This window comes from Macrobrachium rosenbergii, chromosome 22 (assembly GCF_040412425.1).
Source record: "Macrobrachium rosenbergii isolate ZJJX-2024 chromosome 22, ASM4041242v1, whole genome shotgun sequence".
Classification (NCBI taxonomy): domain Eukaryota; kingdom Metazoa; phylum Arthropoda; class Malacostraca; order Decapoda; family Palaemonidae; genus Macrobrachium; species Macrobrachium rosenbergii.
In genome coordinates, this window is record NC_089762.1 from 12,780,243 (window position 1) to 12,808,184 (window position 27,942).

A 27,942-nucleotide genomic window follows, 5' to 3' on the forward strand; every position below is an offset into this window, starting at 1 on the left:
TGCAACATTTTTAGGTAATTTGTCCTTCCTTTACTAGATACTGGTTCTCCTGGCAGATGTCTGCTTCTGCCAGAGATTTATATCTTTTAGAGTGGTTCGAGGTGGTGCTGGGTTTCTTTTGGCAGCTATGCCTTGACCATAGACGGATGGTCTCTTGTTTGTCACTTTTTCATAAGTTGTATTTTTGACATATCTTTCACATTCTCAGCTGATCCCGATCCCCTGTTGCTGTCGAGAAAGCAACCAGATTCGCTGAACAGCAGCATCAATGTGCAGTAAATGTACTGCCTGAACTTTTCAGTTCCAGGGACCTTTTACTCACGCCTTACGACTGTGGAACAGCCTTTACTGAGGATGTGTTGCAAACGGAACTTCAAAGTTCAAGAATGTAATGCACACGATTCCTTATGCACACATCTTGTATTTAATACTTATTTACATTTCTTATTTATTTATTGTTAGTACATCTGTTTTCTAATAACTGATCTCCTCTGTAATTCCTACTACCTTGTTATTTCACCTGAATGAACAACATTTTCTTAGGACGCTTGAATTTCAAGTTAGTTACCCTGTATTTGTTTCATATGGATAGGCTCACCTTCTGAATAATAATAATAATAATAATAATAATAATAATAATAATAATAATAACAACAACATTGTCTATATTCATTAATTCATGGTAACGGTTATTATATTGTTACATATTTCTCATATATCATAAATCATCAATATCACATGATTATCAGATTTACATTACATCCGGACCTATTTTATATTTTATGATATCCAGTCTTCAAAGGACAGAAAAGGGAACATTAAACGCAAAATAGTAATTTTTACTTCTTCTCTCTTCTTCTCTCTCTTCTCTCTCTCTCTCTCTCTCTCTCTCTCTCTCACTAAAGACTAAAGCCATAATTAGATGAAGAAAATTATAATACGGAGGAAATTTCACCATTTATTTTTACAAAAATCTTTTTTTGCTGTAGATAAAAACAAAATCAGAAAATGTATAAACACATAAGACTCAATATGATTGGAAGAAGTTTTTATGACATAAGTTATGAATGAAATCAAACAATGTGAATAACAAATGGTTATGATTCTGAACATTTGATAAGTTTGAACATAATAATCTTGACAAAACTTTTACGACAGAATTCTAAAGTAATTCAGAAGCGTGTGGTATTCTCTGAAACAAGGAGCGACATAGTCCTACATTGCAGTCTTTACACATGAAATATGTCTGTTGGCCTTTCTTAAGATGGGATGGCAAGTGCGAGCACACACGACATCTTAGTCTAGGTCGCAGTTATTTTTCTGTTGAGGGAACTGGATCAGGAAAGTGTCTTTCTGTTAGCCGCCTTGGCTGCGTTATTACGGTGCGGGTAATTATCTTGTTAGGTGCTGGAGGGTACCTTTCAATCAACTGCAGAACGACTGACTTAGAAAACTGTAAATATGACCCTTTCTTGCCAGTAACAAATCCATGCAAGATGACAGTTTACTAGGTATCATATTTAGCAGACGGAAAATAGTTTTATGTACCATCTTCGTGGTTTTATTGATACACTTCATTAAGAACTAATAAGCATGTCGTTCTGTCCACAATTCGCATTTTCTTATTATAGTCAACAACGCATGCAGGTTTTTATATAACAAATTCTGGTCGACACCTTTTTTCACAGTCTACCATTATATTTTTCATAAAAATTACAACATATACACTGTCCTTGTTAGACCTGCTATTTTTAAACCTAGATTCACATTATAGAAGTTTTGAGACGAAATTCGTGTAGATTTAGTGTCACAATATCAGAAACAAACAGAGTGATACTTCTATTTTTCCGATCACCACATATGCCTCAGCTTGCTGTGCCCAAATACTTTGAGCAGTTTTGGGCTGCACAATAATTATCGAAATACAGTAGGATGTGATGTTTTCCTCGAGATGCGAGAGGCCGCCATAAATGCTTTTACCCACAGAACCAGATACCTCTGCAGATCCTCATCTACCAATATCTCTGTATCTTTTCCAGTAGATTATAAAATCGACAATATAATCCGTTTGCATCACAAAGTCCAAATATTTTCACCCAAATCGACTCTTTATCTTGGAATGTACTGCTTGAAACTTAGCTCTCTCTTCCATAACATTAAATCCTTTCATCTATGCATAAATCCTGGAAAGGTTGAAATTTTTCCCGGAATTTTCACGCACACCGTCAGAGCACGGGTTTAATTTTTTTGGGTTTATTATCTGGGCTTCTGTTTCTGTAGAAATTATCAACGAAATGTAGAACCCGTAGAATTTGAAGAAATTGTCCCCGCCATCAGCCTTCTCACTCCTTTGTCTCGAATGTCTCAAGCGTAGTCCAGTAATCACAGATGCGATGTTTACTTATATGCGACATGATCATAATCGCACAAAGGAACCGTATCATCACGAGTAACCCGAGCAATTTCGCAAAATACTTTGGCACTGCATCTCCTAGCGTATCAACAAGGAATTCGATAACGGTTTGCCTTCCAGTGAATCAAAGCCCTCCCATAAATTCGTTGTCGAAAAATTCAAAAAATAGTCTACTTGAATTTCATTCACATTACATTTCGATCGCAATGCCACTGCCATCGCTGTCAACATGAAATCTCGGGCTGGAAATTGTTGGCAGTCCGACTCCCACTCATCACCTGGTCAACACCGTTCTCCGCCTTGACACCTTGGCTTTCATTTGTGGCGGCAGATTTTCGTCATTTTCACTGTCGGTTGATATTTCATCACTGTCTCTGTACCAGGGACCCTAATTATCCATTTCATTTTTCTAAATCCGATTCATTTTCATATCCAGAAAATGAGTCGAGAAGGTTCATAAAATAAGTTATCCTCGCTCAGAGCTCTCCTTCTCTCGATTCGCCGGCGGTCAACTCGAGGATGTCGTACCTTTGACCCTCCTTCTGTGACATCTTGATGAAGACTAATGAATTTTTAGGGAAACACGTGAATTTATATGAATTCACTGTATGGCAATCGACAGACTGTTACCATATCAAGAAAAAAGAGGCTTCAATCATCAGTCCTTCACATAAAGGACATTACCGGTGCTCGATACCTGACACAACAGTGTTCGGGCCAGTTTATTAAATGCGTCGATAATACGTTACAAACGAAATCAAAGGGTTAAGCCATATTAACAGAATTTTTCTTTTCGAGAACATGCCTTCCCTAAGCTATGGGAAATGTTAAAATTACTGCCATTTGTGAAACCAAGAAAAGACCCTTTCAAAACAGAGAATTATCGTCCATTGCACTGACATCATGTCTATGTAAGATCATGGAAAAATTGGTGAATACACGTTTGATGTGGTACTTGGAACGTGGTAAATATCCGTCGCCTGCTCAGTGTGGTTTCATGCACTCCACAACTGATGTGTTAGCTCCAATGGAATCTTCAATATGTGAAGCTTTTGCCAACAAACAGCATCATGTCACTGTTTTCTTTGATATTGAGAAGGCTTATAATACAACACGGAGATGTGGCATTCTAAAGATTCTTTATGAATGTAACCTGAGAGGCAATTTGCCTCTTTTTATCAAGGCATCTTTAAAAGATATGTTATTTAAGATTCAGGTTGTAGCAACAATGTCAGATGTATTCATCCAAGAAGGAGTGCCACAAGGAAGCATTTCAAATGTAACCCTGCTAGCCTTAGCAATGAATGGGGTATCCAAAATAATTCCTCCAGATGCAACATATACTCTTTTTGCTGATCACCTTTCGATATCTTTTGCAGCAACAAGGGCGGCAGTAGCTGAACGCCGCCTCCAGTTCTGAATTGATAACATTGTAAAGTTGGCTGAGATGGATGGATTTAGGTTTTCTGCTATTAAAATGGTAACCACGAACTTTTACTGTATAAGAGGATTTCACTCTGACCCAGATCTGTTCATGCAATGGGCAGAGAATTCCATGTGTTTGTGAAACACGGTTTCTTGGGCTGATTTTTGATAGCAAGCTGACTTGGATTCCACATCTGAAATATATTAGGCCAAAATGCTTGAAAGCAACGAATGTACTGAAAGTTTAAGAGGTGCAAAATAATGAGCAGGAGGACAGGTACCGCTACTTTATTCAGAACGCAGGCCGCTTATAAAGCGCCGTGCGGACGCCACACAAAGGAATACAATAGAATTTAGGTGACCTGAGGTCAATTACTCTCGGCAATAATTACAGTGGATAAATACAAGTAATGTAAAAAGTGAGTTCACAAGAACTGACATAACAACATTCTAACACATGTCCAAAAGAAGCAGATACAAATGAATTAGTAATAGATACATATTTATACAGGAAAAATATGGCTAATTTTTGCTTGACTCGATCCTATAGGAGCGGTATTGAAGAAAACAGGTGGTTCATCATAGAAAACTTGCTCAGCGGAGACTTTACAAATACTCCCCCCCCCCCCCCAAGACATGGGTAACGTCTGATTAATTTAGGTATCTGCTGGGACGTTGATCACGGCGTCGGGCTTGCAGCACTGTCAGTGAGTCCCGCCAGTCTGAACTGTCCCTTTGACCCTGTAGAGCCCATGGTGATGGGTTGCTGTGCGTGAAGGGCGGCAGCTTTATGGCTAAGGCGGGTTTAGTCTGTTCCGCCAGGACGGGCAGCGCACGGGGCACGGGTAGCGGCATGGAGGAGCGCATGATTCTTGGCGCGGGGGGCGCAGGCAGGATGTGCGCAAGGGAGATATCTGAGCCCGCGAACTTCGTGGTTAACTGTATATGGGAGGGAATGTCCACGTCCATACTCACTATCGCCCTCTTAATTGGAGTGGGTTACTCGCGTCAATACGCACTTGGGAGCGCACCGTGTGGGTCCACTAATGACGCTGGTGATTTGCCGACGAGAGTCAGCACGCACGCCCAACGCTGGTTACAGTGCCGTATTTAGTCCATTAGCGTGGGGGTAGTTCATAGAGAGCCAAAATTAGGTCGCCGTATGAGTCTGCTAATGGCTCCGGGAACCACTCCGGTTCATCACTTTAAGAGGTAAAATAATGAGCAGGAGGACAGGTACTGCTACTTTATTCAGAACGCAGGCTGCTTATAAAGTGCCGTGCAGACATCACACAGAGGAATACAATAGAATTTAGGTGACCTGAGGTCAAATACTCTCGGCAATAATTACAGTGGATAAATACAAGTAATGTAAAAAGTGAGTTCACAAGAATTGATATAGCAGCATCCTAACACATGTGCAAAAGAAGCAGATACAAATGAATTAGTAATAGATACATATTTATACAGGAAAAATATGGTTAATTTTTGCTTGACCCGATCCTATAGGAGCGGTATTGAAGAAAACGGGTGGTTCATCATAGAAAACTCGCTCAGCGGAGACTTTACAAATACTCCCCCCCCCAAAACATGGGTAACATCTGATTAATTTAGGTATGCTGGGACGTTGATCACGGCGTCGGCTTGCAGCACCTCGTCAGTGAGTCCCGCCAGTCTGAACTGTCCCTTGACCCTGTAGAGCCATGGTGATGGGTTGCTGTGCGTGAAGGGCGGCAGCTTTATGGCGAAGGCGGATTTAGTCTGTTCCGCCAGGACGGGCAGTGCGCGGGGCACGGGTAGCGGCATGGAGGAGCGCATGATTCTTGGCGCGGGGGGGAGGGCGCAGGCGGGATGTGCGCAAGGGAGATATCTGAGCCTGCGAACTTCGTGGTTAACTGTATATGGGAGGGAATGTCCACGTCCATACTCACTAACGCCCTCTTAATTGGAGTGGGTTACTCGTGTCAATACGCGCAGGGAGCTCGCTGTGGGGTCCACTAATGACGCTGGTGATTTGCCGACGAGAGTCAGCATGCACGCCCGAACGCTGGTTACGGTGCCGTATTTAGTCCATTAGGGGCGTGGGGTAGTTCATAGAGCCAAAACTAGGTCGCCGTATGAGTCTGCTAATGGCTCCGGGAACCACTCCCGGTTCATCACTTTAAGAGGTGCAAAATAATGAGCAGGAGGACAGGTACTGCTACTTTATTCAGAACGCAGGCTGCTTATAAAGTGCCGTGCAGACATCACACAGAGGAATACAATAGAATTTAGGTGGCCTGAGGTCAATTACTCTCGGCAATAATTACAGTGGATAAATACAAGTAATGTAAAAAGTGAGTTCACAAGAATTGATATAGCAGCATCCTAACACATGTGCAAAAGAAGCAGATACAAATGAATTAGTAATAGATACATATTTATACAGGAAAAATATGGTTAATTTTTGCTTGACCCGATCCTATAGGAGCGGTATTGAAGAAAACGGGTGGTTCATCATAGAAAACTCGCTCAGCGGAGACTTTACAAATACTCCTCCCCCCCCAAGACATGGGTAACGTCTGATTAATTTAGGTATGCTGGGATGTTGATCACGGTGTCGGCTTGCAGCACCTCGTCAGTGAGTCCCGCCAGTCTGAACTGTCCCTTGACCCTGTAGAGCCATGGTGATGGGTTGCTGTGCGTGAAGGGCGGCAGCTTTATGGCGAAGGCGGATTTAGTCTGTTCCGCCAGGATGGGCAGCGCACGGGGCACGGGTAGCGGCATGGAGGAGCGCATGATTCTTGGCGCGGGGGGGAGGGCGCAGGCAGGATGTGCGCAAGGGAGATATCTGAGCCCGCGAACTTCGTGGTTAACTGTATATGGGAGGGAATGTCCACGTCCATACTCACTATCGCCCTCTTAATTGGAGTGGGTTACTCGTGTCAATACGCGCTTGGGAGCTCGCTGTGTGGGTCCACTAATGACGCTGGTGATTTGCCGACGAGAGTCAGCATGCACGCCCGAACGCTGGTTACAGTGCCGTATTTATTCCGTTAGGGGCATGGGGTAGTTCATAGAGCCAAAATTAGGTCGCCGTATGAGTCTGCTAATGGCTCCGGGAACCACTCCGGGCTCACCACTTTAAGAGGTGCAAAAAAATGAGCAGGAGGACAGGTACTGCTACTTTATTCAGAACGCAGGCTGCTTATAAAGTACCGTGCAGACATCACACAGAGGAATACAATAGAATTTAGGTGGCCTGAGGTCAATTACTCTCGGCAATAATTACAGTGGATAAATACAAGTAATGTAAAAAGTGAGTTCACAAGAATTGATATAACAGCATCTAACACATGTGCAAAAGAAGCAGATACAAATGAATTAGTAATAGATACATATTTATACAGGAAAAATATGGTTAATTTTTGCTTGACCCGATCCTATAGGAGCGGTATTGAAGAAAACGGGTGGTTCATCATAGAAAACTCGCTCAGCGGGGACTTTACAAAAGTTCCGTCTCACACTCCCTGGAGTGCTGACCGAACTCAGATGTTGAGACTATACACAGCCTTGGTCTTTTCGAATTTTATTTAGGGGTGTGAAGTGTACACTTCAGCAAAGCATAATAGCCTTAAAATGCTTAAATAAGTAAAAATGAAAATTATTGTTTTGTGAAGAGGCAAAAACATGCAAACGTATAAACATGCAAGTATTTACGTTATGTTTACTGACACGTTCTTGAGGTTACATATTTCTAGGAATAAGTCATTAGAAATATAATATAATAAAAGACTTAATGAATGAAAAGTATACAAATACAAATATTAGGTAAATAAGCCACTCTCTGTTAGGTCGGTGAGGTTTAGGGGGCGGGGGTTAAGGCTGATGACGTGGTGGTGGCCGGAGATATCAACAAATCGTCTGCGTCCCTCACCTAAAAAACATATTGTTGACCTGTATTTATTCTTCTTCTTTTTCATTGGGGTTCAAGTTCATGCCGTCAGTACACCTCCCGGGCCGCACTGTAGGCATGAATAACGCTGCACCCACTTTTTAGTCTTTACCTCCACTCCCACTAACGTCACAAGTCTTGCTCTCCAACCTCTCTAATTGTTAATTCTTAGAACAACTGAGGGGTTTTCTCCCAGATCCACCTTGAGATCCTTGTACTTCAACTTTTTTTTCTGCATCTCTCTTTCCTGCTGTCAAACCTCTTTCCCTCTCTCTCTCGCTACCTCTTTTCATTGTCTTAAGCACTGAATGGCTGCAAGTGCTACACTGCATGGCTCGAAAGCCTAAATTTCATAAAATCCAGGAAATGACAAAATGTTTGAAAATCATCAACTATTCATATATCATTGATGAAGTGGAAATGCGTGATGTTTTCTTTACATAAGTGTGCTGTTAATAGTAGTGATGACAATAATTACAGGGAGTTGGGGGTTTAAAAAATGCGGTGTATACGTGGCGTTATCACTCAAGGGCCAGAGTACGACTGACCACGTGACTTGACCATCCCATCACCAGAGGCACTGACTGAGAAGGCGCGTGAATGAAACTGCATGATTCCGCCATCCTTGGATCGCGAGATAACCCAGGAACTCGCTTGATGATCTTGATTGGGTAATTACGAACCCGATTATGCAGCCCACGACCTATGGTCAGGGGAGGGGAGGGTAGGGGAGGGGAGTGCGGACGTGGGTCATTCGTTGTCCAAGACAGGACATAAGAATTGCAGGTGGCCAAAAGATCTCCTGTTGTAAAGGGTTGCATTTTTTTTATTCATTTGGGACCTCAGATTACACTCTGCTTCTTGTAATATTAATGGATGTCTTAATTTTTTTCTCTCTCTCTCTCTCACACACACACACACACACACATGCGTTATATGTATGAATAATATATATGTATATATATATTATATATTGTATATTATATATATATATATATATATACAGTATATATATATATAAATATTCACTACACCTCGGGAATAAGTTACACCCTAAGGGGTTTATAATTGATAAGTGCCTCGTCACCACTGGCATTCGAACCGTTACCTGGGTTAGAAACAGCAATGTACAATGACTTTTGACCATTGAACCATCATATATATATATATATATATATATATATATATATATATATATATATATAGTATATATATATATATATATATATATATATATATATATATATATATATATATATATATACATATACAGTATGTGTGTGTGTATGTATGTATGTATGGCTTCATCGTAGCATCCTCTCCCACCAAACAAGGGGACTCAGGTTTAAATCCTGGGAGATGATGGCCGAATAGGCTATCTGTGCTAAAAATCCAATGTGCATGTTACTATTGACTAGACCAGAGCATTGAATTAAGTACCCAATAATTATTCGTTTGTGATCACAATAAGGGCAGAAAAGTGCTTGAAGGTGGCAACCTCATCTCAGAATACTTACTGATAAACCGAAAAGAAAACTACTCTTTATTAATGAGCCTCGAGTTCGATCCGGTGCGAGGGCGGAAGCCATATAGGCTAGCACTATTTTCCAAGTTATTCCTTACAACTGCCGACATGAGCAGAAAACTCTTCACATCGAGAAGAGATAATGTCACGAGCTAGTCTACTTTTTCGAACCCTTGATCAAAGAGTGATGAGTTACCTTCATATTTTCATTTAATGAAATTGCCTTAATATTTCCACTGATTATTCGAAACGATGAAAAATATTGACACTTATCAGTAGAGAAATTATTCATGATCACCCACCATTATCTCTCCTCTTGTAAGAGAGATAAGGTTGATAGAGTCGGCGATTTCAAAAGTTTTTTTTTTTTTTCTTCTTTAACAAAGTGAAGATATTTGTGGCGGCCTCTGGCACCTCCTTGTGTGTCTTGCCGCTTGAAGATCCTCTCGACGCCAAGTGGTTGTTCACTAACTTCACTCAGTGGTTGTTTGGACGTTGTGCGTAAAGGTCCTGCGCGTAATGCCGCTGAGGTTGACAACTAACCAAGTGTTACGGTCCATTTGGTGAAGAAGTGCTTTTTGTGTTCGTGTTGTGATATAATCACTAGGAGAGTACCGTGTGATGTAGTGGATACATATACTCGTGATAATAGGGTCCGAAGACGCCAAAAAATGTCTTGATTAAAAGAGATTTTAAAAAGCAAAAGATTTTTAAAAGACGTGGTCGAGTTTCCTCAGAAGATTTAGACATTGTCATTTTGAAGTACGCTTTGCTTGTGTTTTAAAAGTATTTATGTCAGCAAGAGACACTTTGTCGAAGTGTACGAACGAACAGAGAAACAGTGACTGTAAAAAGTGCCTTTGACATGTTGCAGAAGTCTGAAGTTGGGAATGTATACAATATGCACGAGTGATTCCAAATTACGCGTTTGCTTCCTTCTCTTGTGAAGAAATTTTGGAGGTCGAGTAGATTCTGTCTCCAGATCAGAAAAATCCCATTTCGTCTTTTGGACTATGGGGGTCCAGGCCCGAAATTGGTCCTCTACTCTCTGGGTAGGCATTGGAGGCCTACTGATCCTGTCCTTCCTTCAAGAAGGTTGTTTAGCTGTCATCGAGGAAAGAGGTAAGCGCATTCTACAAGGCGTAGGCCTAGTTTAGTGCCTGACTCTGCAAGCCAAGTTTGTATGTACTGTTGATGTTATTTGCGATTTATAGCATTGTTAATGAAAGATTCACAATAAATTCAGCGGCAGGACTCATGCATGTGTTTCAACGATTGCTTGGCGATTTTAGCAAGACTGAATGTAGTCGCATTTTCCCTGTTCTCACTAGCGGATCCAGGAAAATTTCATGGGCGGCCACCAGTTTTCATAGTACACACACATGCATATATATATATATATATATATATATATATATATATATATATATATATATATATATATATATATTATTTCTTTAATTATTTTTTAATCATTTTTACTCCATTGTTAAATTTTTATGTTAAAATCTTCAATATTATTATTTCATCATTATTTTTGATGGGGTGGGGCACCTGCCACCCCTCTGGATCCGCTAGTGCCTGTTCTTGCACTGCAACATAGGCCTAGGCTAGCGAAAAAAATTAGACAAAGCGTTAACGATTTTGTATAAACTTCCAGGCAGTGGGAGGTGCCCCTCTCACTCTCATTTTTTGTAGGTGCTTCATCTTTTCCTTTGGGAGAGTGCTTGCATTGACCTGACACTGAGAACTTGATATATAACATTATCATAAAACATTCTCAAGCTCTGTGTGTATGGTCGTGGCAAGTCATGCTTTCAACTTACTGCCCTCCAGTACAGTCTCAAAAGATTACAGTAATATCACCATAAGTATTTCCAGTCGCCTTTCATTATTCTTTTTTTTTAAAAAGTGGTAGCATCAATATTATTATTATAAAGTAGTTTAGCCAGAAGAAGATTAGCCTGTTGTTAGTAGCAACAATGGTAGTGACCTTAGTTGCATCATTGATAGTAGTTCTAGATGTTCAGTATTTTTAGAGTTTCAAACGTGTTTTAACTGTGTAAGTAATCGTTTAAATCAAATCGGCCCTTGTTTGAAAGGGGGAAGGAGGCCAGTTGTGGACGTGCGGACTCGGTCGAACCAGCAGATACGAATATTTTTCCTCGCCCTGATTTCCTCGTTTTAAGCCTAAGCCCATTGTTTTGAATACCAGCGTGCTCGCGTTTTTTCGTTGTCTCCACTCATTTCCACTGATATTTGCTACTAACCATGGATACTATGAATTTTTTTTTAGCTTTTAACTTCAATGGCGGTAATATGATTGATTTGTCTGTAAAGCTTGAGTTGCATCTTCTACAAATGAAAATGTGACATGATATGGTAATTATTATTGTTATTACGTTATCATCTAAGATGCTCAACAATTCACACGGAAGAAGCAAAATAGACTGCTGCAGGCAATGCAGTGTTTTTCAGAGAGAGTATGTAAATTGACAAACCAATATATATATATATATATATATATATATATATATATATATTATATATATACATATATATATATATATATATATATATATATATATATATATATATATATATATATATATATATAAATATCATTTGGTTGTTCCTATTTTTTCGTTATGTTATTTAAGGGGAGAAAATGTGGTCCAGTAAAAAAAAAGACTAAACAGGCAGAAAGCAAATGGACAAGGCACCCCAGCAGAAGAAAACGTAGAGAAAATAGGATTAAAAGGAATGCAAAAACTAAGAAAGATGGGATGCCTATAACGAAAAGACGACAGTTAACACCAATTAGAACAGTGCGAATTAAAACAGATAAAATACATCTACCTGTACAGTAAACAAGGCAATAAGCTACATAATGCATACATACGTGTATATGTATATGTATATGTATATATATATATATATATATATATATATATATATATATATATATTAAAACAAAGAAAAGCTTAATGATTGTGAAAATGAGATGGTAGAGATGGATGTCAACGTAGAGCAGATTGATATAGCATTTCAAATGGATTAAGCGAGCAGTATAAGTTGGTTGTGGAAAAGATGATGAAAGTAAAATCAGTGGAGGAATCACACATTGCTCCAGAAAAAAAATGCCCAAGAAGACTAAATGCAAAAATAGCGGCATCAGTTTGCCTAAAGCACAATTTTTGAAACTGGGCTTTGTAAAGCAATAATGAAACACGGAACTTTTTTGGAAACTCGATATACCATGAAATAGAGGCAGAAGAAAATCCAGGAGGCTCTATGGAAGAAGTACAAAACGGAGTTGATATAAAAGAGGAAAGGACAAATTGCACTAATAGTATTTCATATAATATATTTATGATGATTATCCAAGAGAAAATTTAAAACAACTTAATAATCAATGAAGAAGATAATGACTGGTGATTGAATTTACAAGAGACAACATATAAGACATTTCATTTTACAGTGCTGTTAGAGGTATGTTATATGGCAAAAATCTTGCATTGGCAGCCATGGACTTGAGTAAAACGGGCGATCTTGTTAAAATGAAGACGATGAAAGTAGTGAAAGAATAAAGAATACACTCACAAATCATAGGTGCAGTTGCCAATATATAGGGGAGAGAAAAATGAACAGTAACTCTAAGGAGTCTAAAACAAGAACTGAAATTTGCCAACGTAGTAAAATAAGTGCACATTCAATTGATAACAGAAATAATGGAAGAGGAAAGAAAAGGTTTTGAAAACAAAATATAAAAAAAAATAGGAACTATTTTTCGCCGATGATGCATCCATGATAGCTGTAATTGCATAGTTTGCAAACCAAGATATTAAACTCCTAATAGAAACAGAAAGAGGAGTGTGCTCAGGAGACAAAGGGGAAGAGTAGTATTGTCATATATCATGTAAAATAATAATCGTAGCACATATAAGGGATTAAATTAGCATGGTAGTGAGTCCTTTTTGTTTTTGCATTCCATAGACAATGTTGAACGCAAAAAAAAAAAAAGAGGAGATGGTAGAGTGACCGAAAGCTAGCTCACCCAACATCTTCAGCATTAAAAAAAGTTGTGACTGCGTTCGGATAGAAAGATTATTGGGCGTTTAAACGATTTATGCTTTATTATCTGTTCTGTATGGGACTGTCATAATAAGGCTACCAAAATTAGAAAGTTACAGAGAATTAAAAATAGATATATATCGGAGAATTAAAAATAGATATATTTTGACATCAACAAAAAGTACAGCTGTGGTTTAGTAACATTCAAGAAAGAGAAACGAGCATCTTCCCTGAAATTCGTAAGTGGTATCTCAGAAGGTAGGGAAAAAAGAGAAGTTATGAAATAGATCACCCTGGACATGCATGAAAAGTGTGAGATAGTGAACGACAGTTGGGCATTCTACCTTCGGAAGCGCAAATGGTCTCCGTAAGGGGCTAGTGGTGTTAATGCACCTCAAGTGGTGCACTGTAGTCATTACTGAAAGGTGCTTGCTGCTTCTTTTCTGCCCCTAACTGCATCCACTTGATAATCTTATATTTTACCTCTATTCCCGCTTTCTTTCTCTCACTTTGTCCAATCTCTGTAACTAATACCAATCAGTGCGACTGAAGGGTTTCCCCTAATTCCACCTTCTCGTTTATTTTGTAGATCTCTATATATATCTATATCTTGTTGCCCACTGAGTCCAATCACTCTTTTTCACTGTCTTCATCGCTGACTGGCTGAAAGTGCCGCAGTGCTTGGCGCTGTAGCCTAGATTTCATGATTTATGCATTTTTCCATGAGCCTGAAACGATCCTTAACAAGAAAATTTGCCAAATTGTAAAAATTGAAAGGGATTCACACAAATGTTTCATATTGATGTATTCAGGGCTAGTGACCTTAGGCTTACAGACAATTTTATTTTTTCTGGAATGGGAAACTTTAGATTGTCAGAGGTAATTAGACATCTATTACCAGTACTACTACTGCTAATAACAATATTATTATAAATTTTCGTTTGAGTCAAGTGTGAATGGTTAATTGCTCTCTTACCAGTAGGCTATTCTTCGTTGACTGTCAAATTTGATACTGTATCAAGTTTACTCATGTCTGATACTCAGCATGTGCTTCAGTGTTTGACCATAATTGATGTAGTAATAGTCTCAATCGTGTGGGGCACAGGCAAGTGTTCAGGTTTAAGGTGAATGGTTATATCTGGAGTCTCATGTGAAGAGGTAAGAATTGGCAGTGAAAATTGTGTAACCTGTGTTCAGCTCCAGTTGAAAACAGAATGTTGAAAGACAGTTGCATGGAATCATAACTAGTAGGCCGTATGTTATGTCTTACGCTACTTGTACATATTATCCTTCAGTTTTGCCATTATTATTTGGAAGATATTTGACGTGACTCCTTTTTATAGGGTTTATAGCCTATAAAGCTATTGGAATATTAACTGTAAATTGACGAAGAAAGCGATCTAGAATGCGGTTTAGAAGGGTTTCTCATCGTTACACTGAGTCCGTGCACAGCCAGGTGATGGAGAGAGAGAGAGAGAGAGAGAGAGAGAGAGAGAGAGAGAGAGAGAGAGAGAGAGAGAGAGAGAGCAGAGGCTGCAATGGAAAGTGTTTCATGTCTCCTTAACATGATTACATATTATGTTAAAAGATAGCTATATATTTTCTTACTTGAGGAATCAATAAAAGCTTGTTTGGAGGCTCCAGTTTACTGTTTATTTTGATCAATATGGGTGGTTTGTTTCCTGGTTTTCGGACACTTACTCAGCATATTGTGACTCGCATCGTGATTAAGATAGATATATCTGCATTATTTATTTTAGATATACATAATTGATTAGTAGATTAACATGTTTCAGGAAGAAATGCCAATAATTACGAACAAGTTGAAAGATCCCGGTTCTAGACGTGTTCAGCCACTGTTTCTTTATCCAGCGCATGACCACTCGCGCCATACAGCAGCAAGTTACAGTTTCAGCAGGTTTCAGATACAATGTTGTACATTCTCCTTTCGTACATGTATTCAGTGTGCGCACTTGTGGTTTGCTTAGGCTGTTCAATGTCATTTTGTCACTAATATACTTTGAGACTGAAATTGACAGTAATTTGAGCGTCATCCATGTTTTTAATGAAATAAACCTTGTTGCTGAGGAGAGACAGTTAAAAGTTTGTAATTGAACGCATTTTATGATGCTTTGTGCAATGTAGTCCGGCTGTCATCTTAGATGCAAAATAAGAGTAATGACTTTGAATTTCATAAAATCATTTTCGTTCCCTTTCATTAGCTCCAGGGTTTTTCATTTCAAACACATGGATGTAGCAAGAGGTATCTTGACATATTGTTAAAGTGCATACAGATTTCTTTTGCCTTGAGTCCGGATGTGGTTCAGGATTTCTCGCAATACTGATTTGATACGTTCGTGCCCAAACAAAATGCCAAAATGCCGATACAACATCCGTGTGTTAGAAATTAAAATCCCTGGAGCTAATGAAAGGGAAGGAAAATGTCTAGGAATTTTAGCTAGAGTTGACCACTAAAAATTATTTGAAATGAATTGACTTCAACATTTGAAGGCGTTAGGTACCACTGTATAAACATCCATACGTCACATACAATTCACCTCTCTCTCTCTCTCTCTCTCTCTCTCTCTCTCTCTCTCTCTCTCTCTCTCAACCACATGTATTCATATGTATTCAGACACTTGATAATTTCGTGTAGTAGAAGTATATCTAATTAAAATGTAGTCAAGAAAGATTTGCAGGAAATCTTTATTTGATTTGAATGTCAGGTCAGTGAGTAGGCTATGGTAGTCCTCATGGATATTTGTTGAATATTCAACGTACGCAAGGTATTGTTGGTCGTTTGGCTAGCAAGTCACGCAGTGTTTGGCTGTGTACTGAATATCGGCATTACTACTACTAGTAGTACTATTGAGTATGTCTAGTTTTGTGTTGAATGTCTTTCAGAAAAGCATAGCGGCATGTTTCAGAATGTTAACCTATTTACTCGAGAGTATTTGAAGAATTGCCTTTTCGTTATTCTTATTTGAATGCAATCCCAGTGGCCTTTATTATAATCATAGTTGAAGGATTCTGACTGTTGTGGAAAATTATTGCAAATCTCTGACTCATGGCCTAAGGAGAAAGGAGAACATATGATTATTAAACCAATCTGTTGCGTTGCATGTGTGTGAGAGAGAGAGAGAGAGAGAGAGAGAGAGAGAGAGAGAGAGAGAGAGAGAGAGAGAGAGAGAGAGAGAGAGAGGAGATTATACTATGGCTATAATGTACAATCATAAGAGGTTATTTTTAAATCATGAATAAAGAAAATCATATGCTGACACAAGGTTTGGATAAATTTCATCGTCAATGAAAATATGAAACTTGACATTTCGTAAACTGAATTTTTATACATAAAGCGCAAGATCCGCCAAAGTTGTCGTTTGCATCAGAATTTCAAATGAAGAACCACTTCTTTCGGTTCATCCTAGCTCTTTTTCATAATGCAATTTACAGTTTTGTAATAAAGCAGCCTATATGGTAGCCAACATTCCCGCAGTGTTTGGATGTTTTCCTCTACAACTCTAAAAGTGTAGTAAGAGAATCTGCAATTGATGATTGGTTGGTCTTTTTCCTTTTATCTCTCAAGTAAAACTCTTTCCTTTCAAGTCTCAAAGTACTCTTACTGCTTATGTTAGCCCCTAGTTCTGGTTATTATTATACAGAATAATACAGTACTGATTTCTAATTAGGACCTATATATAATGCTCACATCTCGTTGGTATCTCCGTCAGCCATGGCAGTGAATCAGTGATGCTCTTGGTGTCAACACCATTGTTGCATATGATCTTTGTACTTCCTTCATTAATTCTTGGAGAGACTGCTCGTTGCTAAGACATTGATTTGCTGAGCTCTGAAGCTTTACTAATCTCAAATTAATATTGGTACAGGGATTACCTGGGCTTGTTTGAAAAAGGTTATATCAGGTGTAATTTATATTTCAACGAGTACTTAATTCCTTTCTTAGATTTCGTGTAATGTTTTGTTGAAGAAAAATCAGTAAGGTTTACACTGGGATTGATGCGCTAACAGAATGAAAATATTGGGTGTAAATTAGTCTCTTGAATGCATGATCATGGAAGACTCCCTTGTGTTTTTCATAAGAGAGATTCTGAATTTGTACCTTTTTTACTGTTCGATGGTCAGTAACATAAAGTCGAAAGGTGGGGAGAGAGTGTGTAAATTATATATATATATATATATATATATATATATATATATATATATATATATATATATATATATATATATATATATGTATATATACATACTGTGTAGGCTATTTATAATAACCACAATGCCTTCTTGTGGAGAATGCGAGAAGTTAAGAGGGCATTTTGATTATTACAATTGCACATGTATCTGATAGAACGTGACCAGTAGATTTTATATTCCTAACTCACATCAGGATCGAACCCAGGTCTTTCAATTGAAAGATGAGACCGCTGCCAACCAAACCACACAAGTCATAAAAGAAGTTGGAACCTGAGTACCACTATACCTAACCTTTACCTGGGCAGGCTAACTGCTTGAATACCATCATGTTTTCCCCAACTTCCCGACTCAGCTGTGACCAAATTGACAGCATTTCATTTGAATTATCCTTTCTGAGTGAATATGATAGAAATAATTAACACACAGTCACGTGTGGAACAGAAATAAATTTCTGATTTACATCAGGAACGAACCCAGCTCTTTCTATTGAAAGACAAGACTGCTGCCAACCAGGCCACACAAGTCATAAGAGAAGTTGGAACCTGAGTACCACTGTACCTAAGGTTTTACCTGGGCAGGCTAACTCTTTGCATACCATCATGTTTTCCCCAACTTCCAGACTCAGCAGTGACCCAATAGACAGCATTTCATTTGAATTAGCCTTTATGAGTGAATATGATAGAAATAATCGACACACAGTCATGTGTGGGACAAAATAAATTTCTGACTCACATCAGGATCGAACCCAGGTCTTTCAATTGAAAGATGAGACCGCTGCCAACCAAGCCACACAAGTCATAAAAGAAGTTGGAACCTGAGTACCACTGTACCTAAAGTTTACCTGGGCAGGCTAACTATTTGCATACCATCATGTTTTTAACTTCCAGACCCAGCAGAGACCCAATTGACAGCATTTAATTTGAATTATCCTTTATGGTTGAATATGATAGAAATAATCGACACAGCCATGTGTGGGACAAAATAAATTTCTGATTCACATCAGGATCGAACCCAGGTCTTTCAATTGAAAGACGAGACCGCTGCCAACCAAGCCACACAAGTCATAAAAGAAGTTGGAACCTGAGTACCACTGTACCAAAGGTTTTACCTGGGCAGGCTAGCTGCTTACATACCAGCATGTTTTCCCAACTTCCCGACTCAGCAGTATCCCAGTTGACAGCATTTCATTCGAATTATCCTTTGTTAGTGAAAATGATAGAAATAATCGACGCACAATCACGTATGGAATAGAAATAAATTTCTGACTTACATCAGGACCGAACCCAGGCAGCGATCTAGTCTTTCAATTGAAGGACCTGGGTTCGATCCTGATGTGAGTCAGAAATTTATTTCTGTTCCACACGTGACGTTGTGTTGATTATTTCTATCACATTCACTCAGAAATGATAATTCGGATGAAATGCTGTCAATTGGGTCACTGCTGAGTCGGGAAGTTGGGGAAAACACGCTGGTATGCAAGCAGTTAGCTTGCCCAGGTAAAGCTTAGGTACAATGGTACTCAGGTTCTAACTTCTTTTATTACTTGTGTGGCTTGGTTGGGAGCTGTCTTGTTTTTCAGTTGAAAGACCTGGTTCGATCCTGATGTGAGTCAGAAATTTATTTTTGTTCCACACGTGATTGTGTGTTTATTCTTTCTATCATACTCACTCAGAAAGGATAATTCACATGAAATCTGTCAGCTGGGTTACTACTGAGTCGGGAAGCTAGAGAAAGCACGCTGGAATGCAAGCAGTTAGCTTGCCCAGGTAAAGCCTTGGGTACAGTGGTACTCAGGTTCCAACTTCTTTTGTGACTTGTATGGTTTGGTTGGCAGAGGTCTCGTCTTTCAACTGAAAGACCTGGGTTTGATCCTGATATGAGTCAGAAATATATTTCTGTTCCACACGTGATTGTGTTGATTATATATATATATATATATATATATATATATATATATATATATATATATATATATATATATATATATATATATATATATATATATTGTGTGCTTGATTTCATGGTTAAGTTGCTTTTCTCCCTAACAAGAGGTCTTGCTTGCAAATCCCAGGTGAGGTCGAAGTGATTAAACCCGCGTTCGGTTAAACCCTACTGTGTCTCTGTTGACCTTAGGAGTAATTTGAGTGCTACATTTGGTAGCTTATCAACTGTAGAGATTCACAGATGGGGTGGAGAAGGCAAGCGGCTCGTATATTCTCCAACTTATCAAAAAATACTTATTTGGAAGTCAGATGTAGAGCACCTTTGGAGCCATTCCCTGTTCTTTGCTGTTAACCTATATAAATTGCAATTACTCTGACTCAAAATAATTTGGGACTCTTTACAAAGTATTTAGTGCATCAGCCTATAAAAGTGCTATTTGTGTATTTTAGAAATTCCCTGCCTATTATTTTTTTCAACTGTAATTTTTGATTTGTTTTTATTGTAGCAATATATCACTAAAATAAAAGATTTTACTATTATAATACTCAGGTTACCACATCTTTTGTAACAAATACTATTTTCATTAAAGTGGTAATCGTAAGTATGATTCTATAAAACCCTGCATAATAAATCAAGTTGTGATTTACGTTAAATATTGCACGTGAAATGTTACGAATAAAACTTGTAGTATTCATAATAAACAAACACAAAATATAGAATAAATGTATAGACTATTTCCGGTAGTGTAAATTAAGGAAAATTACCATCATTAGGTGTTTGTGAATAGTCGGTGGGTAGTTTGTGAGTTTGTGCATCAACGAGAAGCATAGCCTATTAGGCTATGTCTCGATTGCAACAGCAGTTTTTAAGGGGCATAAGCGAACAGGGCAAAAACTTTCTCTCTTCCGTTATATTGATATCCATGTATACTAAATATATATATATATATATATATATATATATATATATATATATATATATATATATATATATATATATATATATATATATATATATATATATATATATATATATATATATTTATGTATATATATACATATATAATATATATATATATTTTTATATATTATATATATATATATATATATATATATATATATATATTTTTTATATATATATATATATATATATATATATATATATATATATATATATATATATTATATAATATATAATATATATATATATACACACATAATATATATATATATTATATATATATATAATATTTATATAATATATATATATATATATATATATATATATATATATATATATATATATATATATATATATATATATATATACAGTATATATATATATATATATATAGGTAAATGCTGTGAAGGAAAAGCGAAACAACAGAGGGGTTGCTAGGTATTTTGACACGGTCCTCTACTAGCAGACTGATGAAAAATATAGAAGTAAGGGTATGAGAGAGCTCGTATAATTGACAGATGTTGTATAGATATCTTTGGGGATGGGGATTATAAGGAACAGACGCATCTGGAATCCAACACAGTTGAAGAATTAGTGGACCTTGGAATGATAGGCTGCTTACATATTTATAAACGTACAACACTTAATATATTCTCCTTTTGGTAAACAATAACAATTTTGCAAAATAAACATTTTCAAAGACTATTAAACATAAAAATACATAGAAAATATATATAAAGTAAATAATTAGTAATTAAGTCAATAATTTTATCTTTAAGGTCATTCTTGAACATATTACTAATACAGGGATCCAAATAATACATGCTGGGGCTAAGGTTGAAATTACAGCTGGAAACTGTATAATTGCAGATTCTAAAAGATTTTGGAAGAGAAATCTTTTGATCTGGCAGTCACTGAACTGTCAGTCCAATTGATCCTGTGGAGAGTGTTCACTTAAATGAATGAATATTGCATTGGATGTTTGCCCAGTTTTGACTGAATACTTATGCTGCTTAATTCTCACATCTCAGTCTTTACTAGATTGACCTAAATAAAAAGAAAAGCAGTCCAAGCATGGAATTTTGTATATTATGTTGTTGCTTTCCTTAGGACTATTTTTTATTAACATTCCTTTAAGTGTGTTATTATAGGAAAATACCAGGTTGACATAAAAAAGATTTTAAGAATGATTTTATGGTTTCAAAACCACAAAAATAAGACAGACTAAGAATGTTCTTAGGGGTTTCTTTCTCCATGGTACTTTCACTATAAAACTTTTTGTGGGCTTTATTATAGCAAATATCTAGAGTATGTGAAGGGTAACATAAACCTGTCCCTATTTTTCTTATGTATTCGATTTCTTGATCCAAACACTGGGGACTGACAATGTGCAATGCTCCTAGAAACAAAGAAGAAAAAATGGATATTTTGATATTAAGGTGGTGGACTGAATAGAAATGGACATAAGTTGTTGAATGGTTTCCTATAAATACTGAATTTGCATTGAAATGATTCTCTATGTACTAACATCTAAGAAAGTGAGGCAATTGTGTTTTTCTAATTCTAAAGTAAATTTAATGGATGGTACCTGGTTATTCAAATTAGAGAGTAAATCGTTTACACCAATACCAGCAGGCAAAACAGCTAAAATATCGTCAACATATCTATACCACTTTAAAGAAGTATAAAATGATAATAGGTAAATATCATTTTTCAAAAAATTCCATACACAAGTTTGAGAGGATTGGGTATAAAGGGTTGCCCATTGCCATACCAAATATTTGTTGGTAGAATTCACCATTGTATATAAACTTACAATCACAAATGCACAACCTAGTGAGTGAAATAATATGGCTCACAGGTAGAGGTAATTCATGATGGATTAGTTCGTTACTAAGATACTCTAAAATAGAATCTATAGAGACTTTAGTAAAAAGAGAACAAACATCAAAGCTAACAAGTCTATCAGTGGGGCAAAAAGTGATTTTGCTTAATTTATCAACTAAGTCTAGTGAATTACATATGTGAGAATCAGAGATAGTTCCAAGTAACGGGGACAAGAGCTTGGTAATATATTAAAGCTTGGTAATAACATCAAAGCTAACAGGTTTATCAGTGGGGCAAAAAGTGATTTTACTTAATTTATCAACTAAGTCTAGTGAATTACATATGTGAGAATCGGAGATAGTTCCAAGTAATGGGGACAAGAGCTTGGTAATATATTTTGAAAGTTTATATGATATTGAGACAACAGTGCTGATAATAGGCCACATTGGATTATTTTCTTTGTGCATTTTTACTAATCCATACAAATAAGGTAATGAGGGAAATTTTACTGACAAATGGCCTATCAGTTCTTTTTTATCTGTAAGGATTTTTTCACTGTGCTATTGAAATTTTTTATGACTTGATCAAGGGGATTTTTTTTAGTTTTTTGTAAGTTGTATCATCATCCAATAAGGCATACATACACGATATGTAGTCAGCTTTATCTAGAATTACAATACTATTCGACATATCAGCTTTTGTGATGTGGATTGTATTGTCTTTTTTAAGATAAGTCAAACTTTCCGTGTAACGAGCAGGGAAATTACTTTCATGACTAACATTGGCAGCTCCATAAACAATACCTTTAATTATATCAACATTATTTTGAGGAAGATCACAATATTTTTCGAATTTACATGGGGACAATGCAATCGTTAAAGCAGAAGGGTCTATTCTATATAAATAAGGATAACCTATATCCAAGTGCACTCACAACATTTTCACTTATTTGTTTACTTGACAAGTTTACAACACAATCATTACGTGCACTATTACTCCAGTCACTGCGATCAATACGATTTTTTAGTTTTCTGTCCAGTTTCTTGTTAGGGCATCTGTAGTCCTATGAAGTTTTTTGTATATTTCTAGTTGCAGCGAGTCCTTCCAATCAGCCAGGATAGAATGATTGAATGAAATTCTGGCTTTTTCTAATTCCTTAAAATTTTTCTTTCTCATCTTGCTTTGCAGCTGCTATGTGGCGTTTTAACATAATTATGTTGACATAATTAAAGATATTGTTTATGGAGTTGCCAATGTTAGTCATGAAAGTAATCCCCAGGAACTTAGACCCTGTCATCTGTAAGTTGGGGAATAACATCCCCCTTGAACGGTTCAAGCAACAGGGCTTAAAGCTTAATGGTGCAAAAGGCCAACAATGTGGAACTGTTGTTGGCCAGGATCACAGAGCCATCTCCTAATTCGACAGGTGTCAGGACGCTTGGCTAATAGAGTTAAAAGACTCAGTCATTCCATAGTGGTGACCAGTCTTCAGGAACTACCAGGCACTTTTGGGGAAGGCCCTCTCATACACTGTAAAAGTGAGATACTAGGGCAAATGTAATTCAGAAGAGGAGAGAGTCTTTCCTTTCTGTTGTTCACAAGAACATCTCACAGGAGTGTTGGCTGTCCCTGGGAAACAGCCCTCTAGGACATTCCCTCTACTATTTTCCTTCAGAATGGGTCCAGAAAGCAATTGAGGGAAAACTCCTTGGGGACTTCTCATAGGCCTCCTCTCCTAAGCCTCTACACCAGCCCAGGGCAATGCTAAACAGGGTGGCACCCCTCAGCAGGCGACACAATTACAACAGTTTGGCCCCCAGCCGAGATTACATCAACAGGGGCAGAACTGGGGCCCCAGCAGAGGTGGAGACATCGCCCCTTAGTCATTTCAAGCCTCCCAGCCAGCCCGTAGGAGAAGGATCTGCCCTGGCAAGATGGGAGGATTCAGGTGAGTTGCCATGAGTAGGAAAGTGCCTGTTGGACAAGTGGGCAGTGCGGCAGCAGTGTGGAGCAGATGAGTGTACAGTGGACAGTGATCATCCTCAAGCAGGGGTACAGGTTGCCCTTCAGTCTGACAAAAGCTCCTCTGTCCCAATTTCCCATTCTGTTTCTGTTGTACCAACCTGAATCACCAAAGGGGAGAGCCCTGCAGATGGAGATACAAGCTATGTTGCAGAGAAGGGAGCAGCAGAAGCAGTGTAGGGGATCTAAAGTTGGCTTTCTTGCCGGAGAAAACCTCTGGGGGTGGTTTCAGATGATAGGCCTGTTAGCCCTGAACGGCTTCCTGCAGCAGACCGCCTTCTCCATGAAAATGTCCCAGTCATTCTTGGTGTCAATGAGGTAGGGATACTTCTTGATCTCCATAGCCCTGCAGGATGCATACCTCCACGTTTCCATTAACCTGAGCTGCAGGAAGTACCTTCTGTTTGTTTCTAAGGGTGTGATGTACCAGCTGTTGTCATCCTGGGCACACTCGAAGGGCTGATCCTTGCCCCATCAAAAAGGGAGCGGAGAGGGCAGGGGGCTCGGTCGTGACACTGTGCTGGAAACTGGGTGTCATAATCAAACTGCCCAAGTCTGACTGTCACCCAAGAAGAACACCAGGTATCTTGGCTTGAGGATCGACACTGAGATGGTGAGGGCCTTTCTGTGTCAGAAGAGAGTAGCTAACCTGCTGAGTATCTCCCATAACTTCTTCATGGAGACCCTCCCAATTCCTTCAGTGGCAACTTAAGGAGAACTAGCACTGACCAAAGAACAACCCATCACAACTTATAGAGGGTGATGGCCTCCATTGGTAACTGAAGAACTGGCACTGGCCAGAATGACCTAGCTTATGGAAGGAGATGGAACCCCATGGAAAGTGAACCCCAGGACATTAGTGGGATAGGCCCCTCCATCTCATACATGAACCACTCTATCCTACAGGTCGTCAAAGCTGACATGTGGAAGCTGCAATCCATGCTCACATCCTTCTACTTGAGGGGACTGGTTCACAAGTCCATGGACACAGTCACCCTGGCCCTGGTAGTGGCAGCCCAGCAGGTGGTATAGGGGCGTCAAGCCCCAGAAGAGTGGGCTTCACCCAGTAAGTGCACAGGGTCATTAGGAGGAGCACTGTAAAGAAGTGGTGAGTACTGGATGAAATCCCTTCGTAGGGAAGATAATAGGTTAATTATAGGTACCAGCAACCTGAGACAGTGAGAGAACCTTTCCGGGCAACTCAGCCATGCTTACCTGTGGTAGCAGAAGAAAAATCGTCCTCCCTTCTAAGAGTGAGGCTCCATTTATGAAATCATAGGTTTGTATTCCTTTAGGAACAAATTAAAAGTTTTAAAAATAATAGTTCCTTTTATGGAATGCCTGATACATAGAAATAGTAATGGGTTTAAATACAGTGTTTACAGAAAAAGAACTAATCTTTCTTCCTATGTGCTTTTCTCTTCTGGTCAAAGCAGTAAGGTTTAGAAGTCAGTGTTCACACATATGTTTTTAAGAGCAAAAGAATATGTAGCCCTGGATATGTTGATGATGAAATAGATAAGATTAGGAATGCAGGCAAGAAATTGACAGTGTATTAGACAGTGGATTAGAAACGGCAAGACAGACTGCATCAAAATAAAAAAGAACCTTACAACACTAAAAATTTGCTTGTACTGCCATATAATAATAATATGAAGGATATTCCCATCCTCTTAAAAATTTTGGTGTTAATATCGCATTCAAGAACAATAAACAATGAAACGTACTTACTAAGAACTCTCCCGACAATACTAAAGGGTGTGTACATAAAATTCCATGTAAGTCTTGTGACAACTTTTATATTGGTCAAATGGGTTAAGGGCTAGAAAAGAGAATAGAAAGCATAAAAAATGTGTGAGATATGCACAGGTGAATAGTGGTATTTTTGTACATGTTAGTGAGAACAATTATTCTATCAACTGGGAACTGGCAAAAAGGGCAGCACTGGAAAGGAATATCACTGAATCTAGCTTTATAAAAGAAAGATATGGCCATAATATGAATATTAGTCAAGGCATGTATCAACTTGATCCTCAAGTTTCAAAAGAAATTTGTAAAATGTTTAAATTTTCAGGAAGGCAGTAGAGAAGTACGGAAAAAGAATGATCATATTTGTAAACACAGTACAGGGGCAGTAGTACTAAGTATAATCAAACCAAAATGACTACGAACATGTAGCACCTTTTCGGCGTTGCCATTTTTCCCAGATTTTATTCATAAACCCTTGACTTAGGTTGGGATGTAATGTAGATGTGGCAAAAACTCTGCAATATATCTTCCTTAAACCAGGTCAAAAAGGGTAAACTCCTTGGCACTATTGTTCTGCGTTTCTAACACTGAAGACGTAAATTGAGCGAAAGAACTGAGATTTGATGACGAGTAAAGGGTGATTTATAGGGCGGGGGGGAAAGCTGCAGTAAATGAAGATTTGATATCATAAATTAAACTTTTGATAACAGGGTAGGACAAGGATGATTTAGTTTCTAATCATCTAAATGAATTATACAAATGCCCAATATCTAGCCCAGACTTACGTATGAAAATAAATGATAAATGAGAAAAAAACGCATTTTCTTTCGTATATCAAAGGAATAGGTCATTGTTTGGTGAACGGAATTTACTGGAAGTGTTGCAGAATTATTTTGTAGAGTGTACCAGATATACTTCATTTTCAGTGGAGCTATGAAAAACCACATAGACCTATTGTTATTGCCGTTTAAGTGGCGACCGTCTCCTGTCGATTGGGATACAGAATTCTGCTAGCACAGTCTTAGTTAACAGTCTTTGGCTAAATTAAGTCGGTGAGTCCAGAGCTTTTTTTTTCACCTTAACTTTTTATCGCAGTGCGTGTGGGATTACAGTTTAAAACTTCAGATCACCAGATGGAATCTTGACTTCTGAATTCACATAGGCTACATTCGAAAAGTCAGACGAGGCCTGCAATTATCTTGATGCACAGGTCCCCGGTATCATTCCTGACGTTCAGAAGTATTTGAACGTCTTGAAGGTGTGAAATAGGAAGGCTCTAGAGGCCTCCTATAGGTCTAGGTCACGTGTGAGTAGACTTAGCGCCAGTTCCTATATCTTGTTTTGAGATGTAGCGGTGTTTTGGTTACTAGAATAATAATTTATTTTACAAAATTGGTCGCTTTATGTTCTTTATGATGATAATGCTGATGATGGTTATTATTTAGTAGTACTGTAGTATTAATAGGTTAACAGTAGCATGGGAAACAAAGAGAGTTAGACAACATTACTTTTATGAATAAGATGTATGCGGTGTTCACTTATTTAAAATGAGTGAAATTTCAAGTTGCAAAATTTGTATAAAATTCATTTGTAATAGGAACTCTCTCTCTCTCTCTCTCTCTCTCTCTCTCTCTCTCTCTCTCTCTCACACACACACACACACACACACACACACACACACACACACACACATCACTGCATTGCAATGAAAAGACGAAGCCCCTTGCTACTCCCTCAGAATTGTATTGGAAAATTCTTATTCTTTTTCTCTCACACTCGCAGTACTGCACGGAAAAGACTAAAACTGTTGTTTCTCCTCATCTGCCTTTCACACTGGTATTGAAACACACACACACT

General features: G+C 38.0%; 1 protein-coding gene across 2 annotated transcripts in view; it reads left to right on the plus strand.

Moving 5' to 3' along the window:
- Positions 1 to 9,772: 9,772 nt before the first annotated feature.
- Positions 9,773 to 27,942, plus strand: part of Egfr (epidermal growth factor receptor) — a 625,196-nt gene continuing 607,026 nt past the window's right edge. The window contains exon 1 of one of the 2 annotated variants that reach the window (XM_067124224.1): positions 9,773 to 10,419. In XM_067124224.1, the coding sequence (XP_066980325.1) occupies positions 10,311 to 10,419 (109 nt within the window). In that variant the 5' untranslated portion in view covers positions 9,773 to 10,310. The remainder of the gene's footprint in view (positions 10,420 to 27,942) is intronic. The other variant, XM_067124222.1, reaches the window with a different exon arrangement.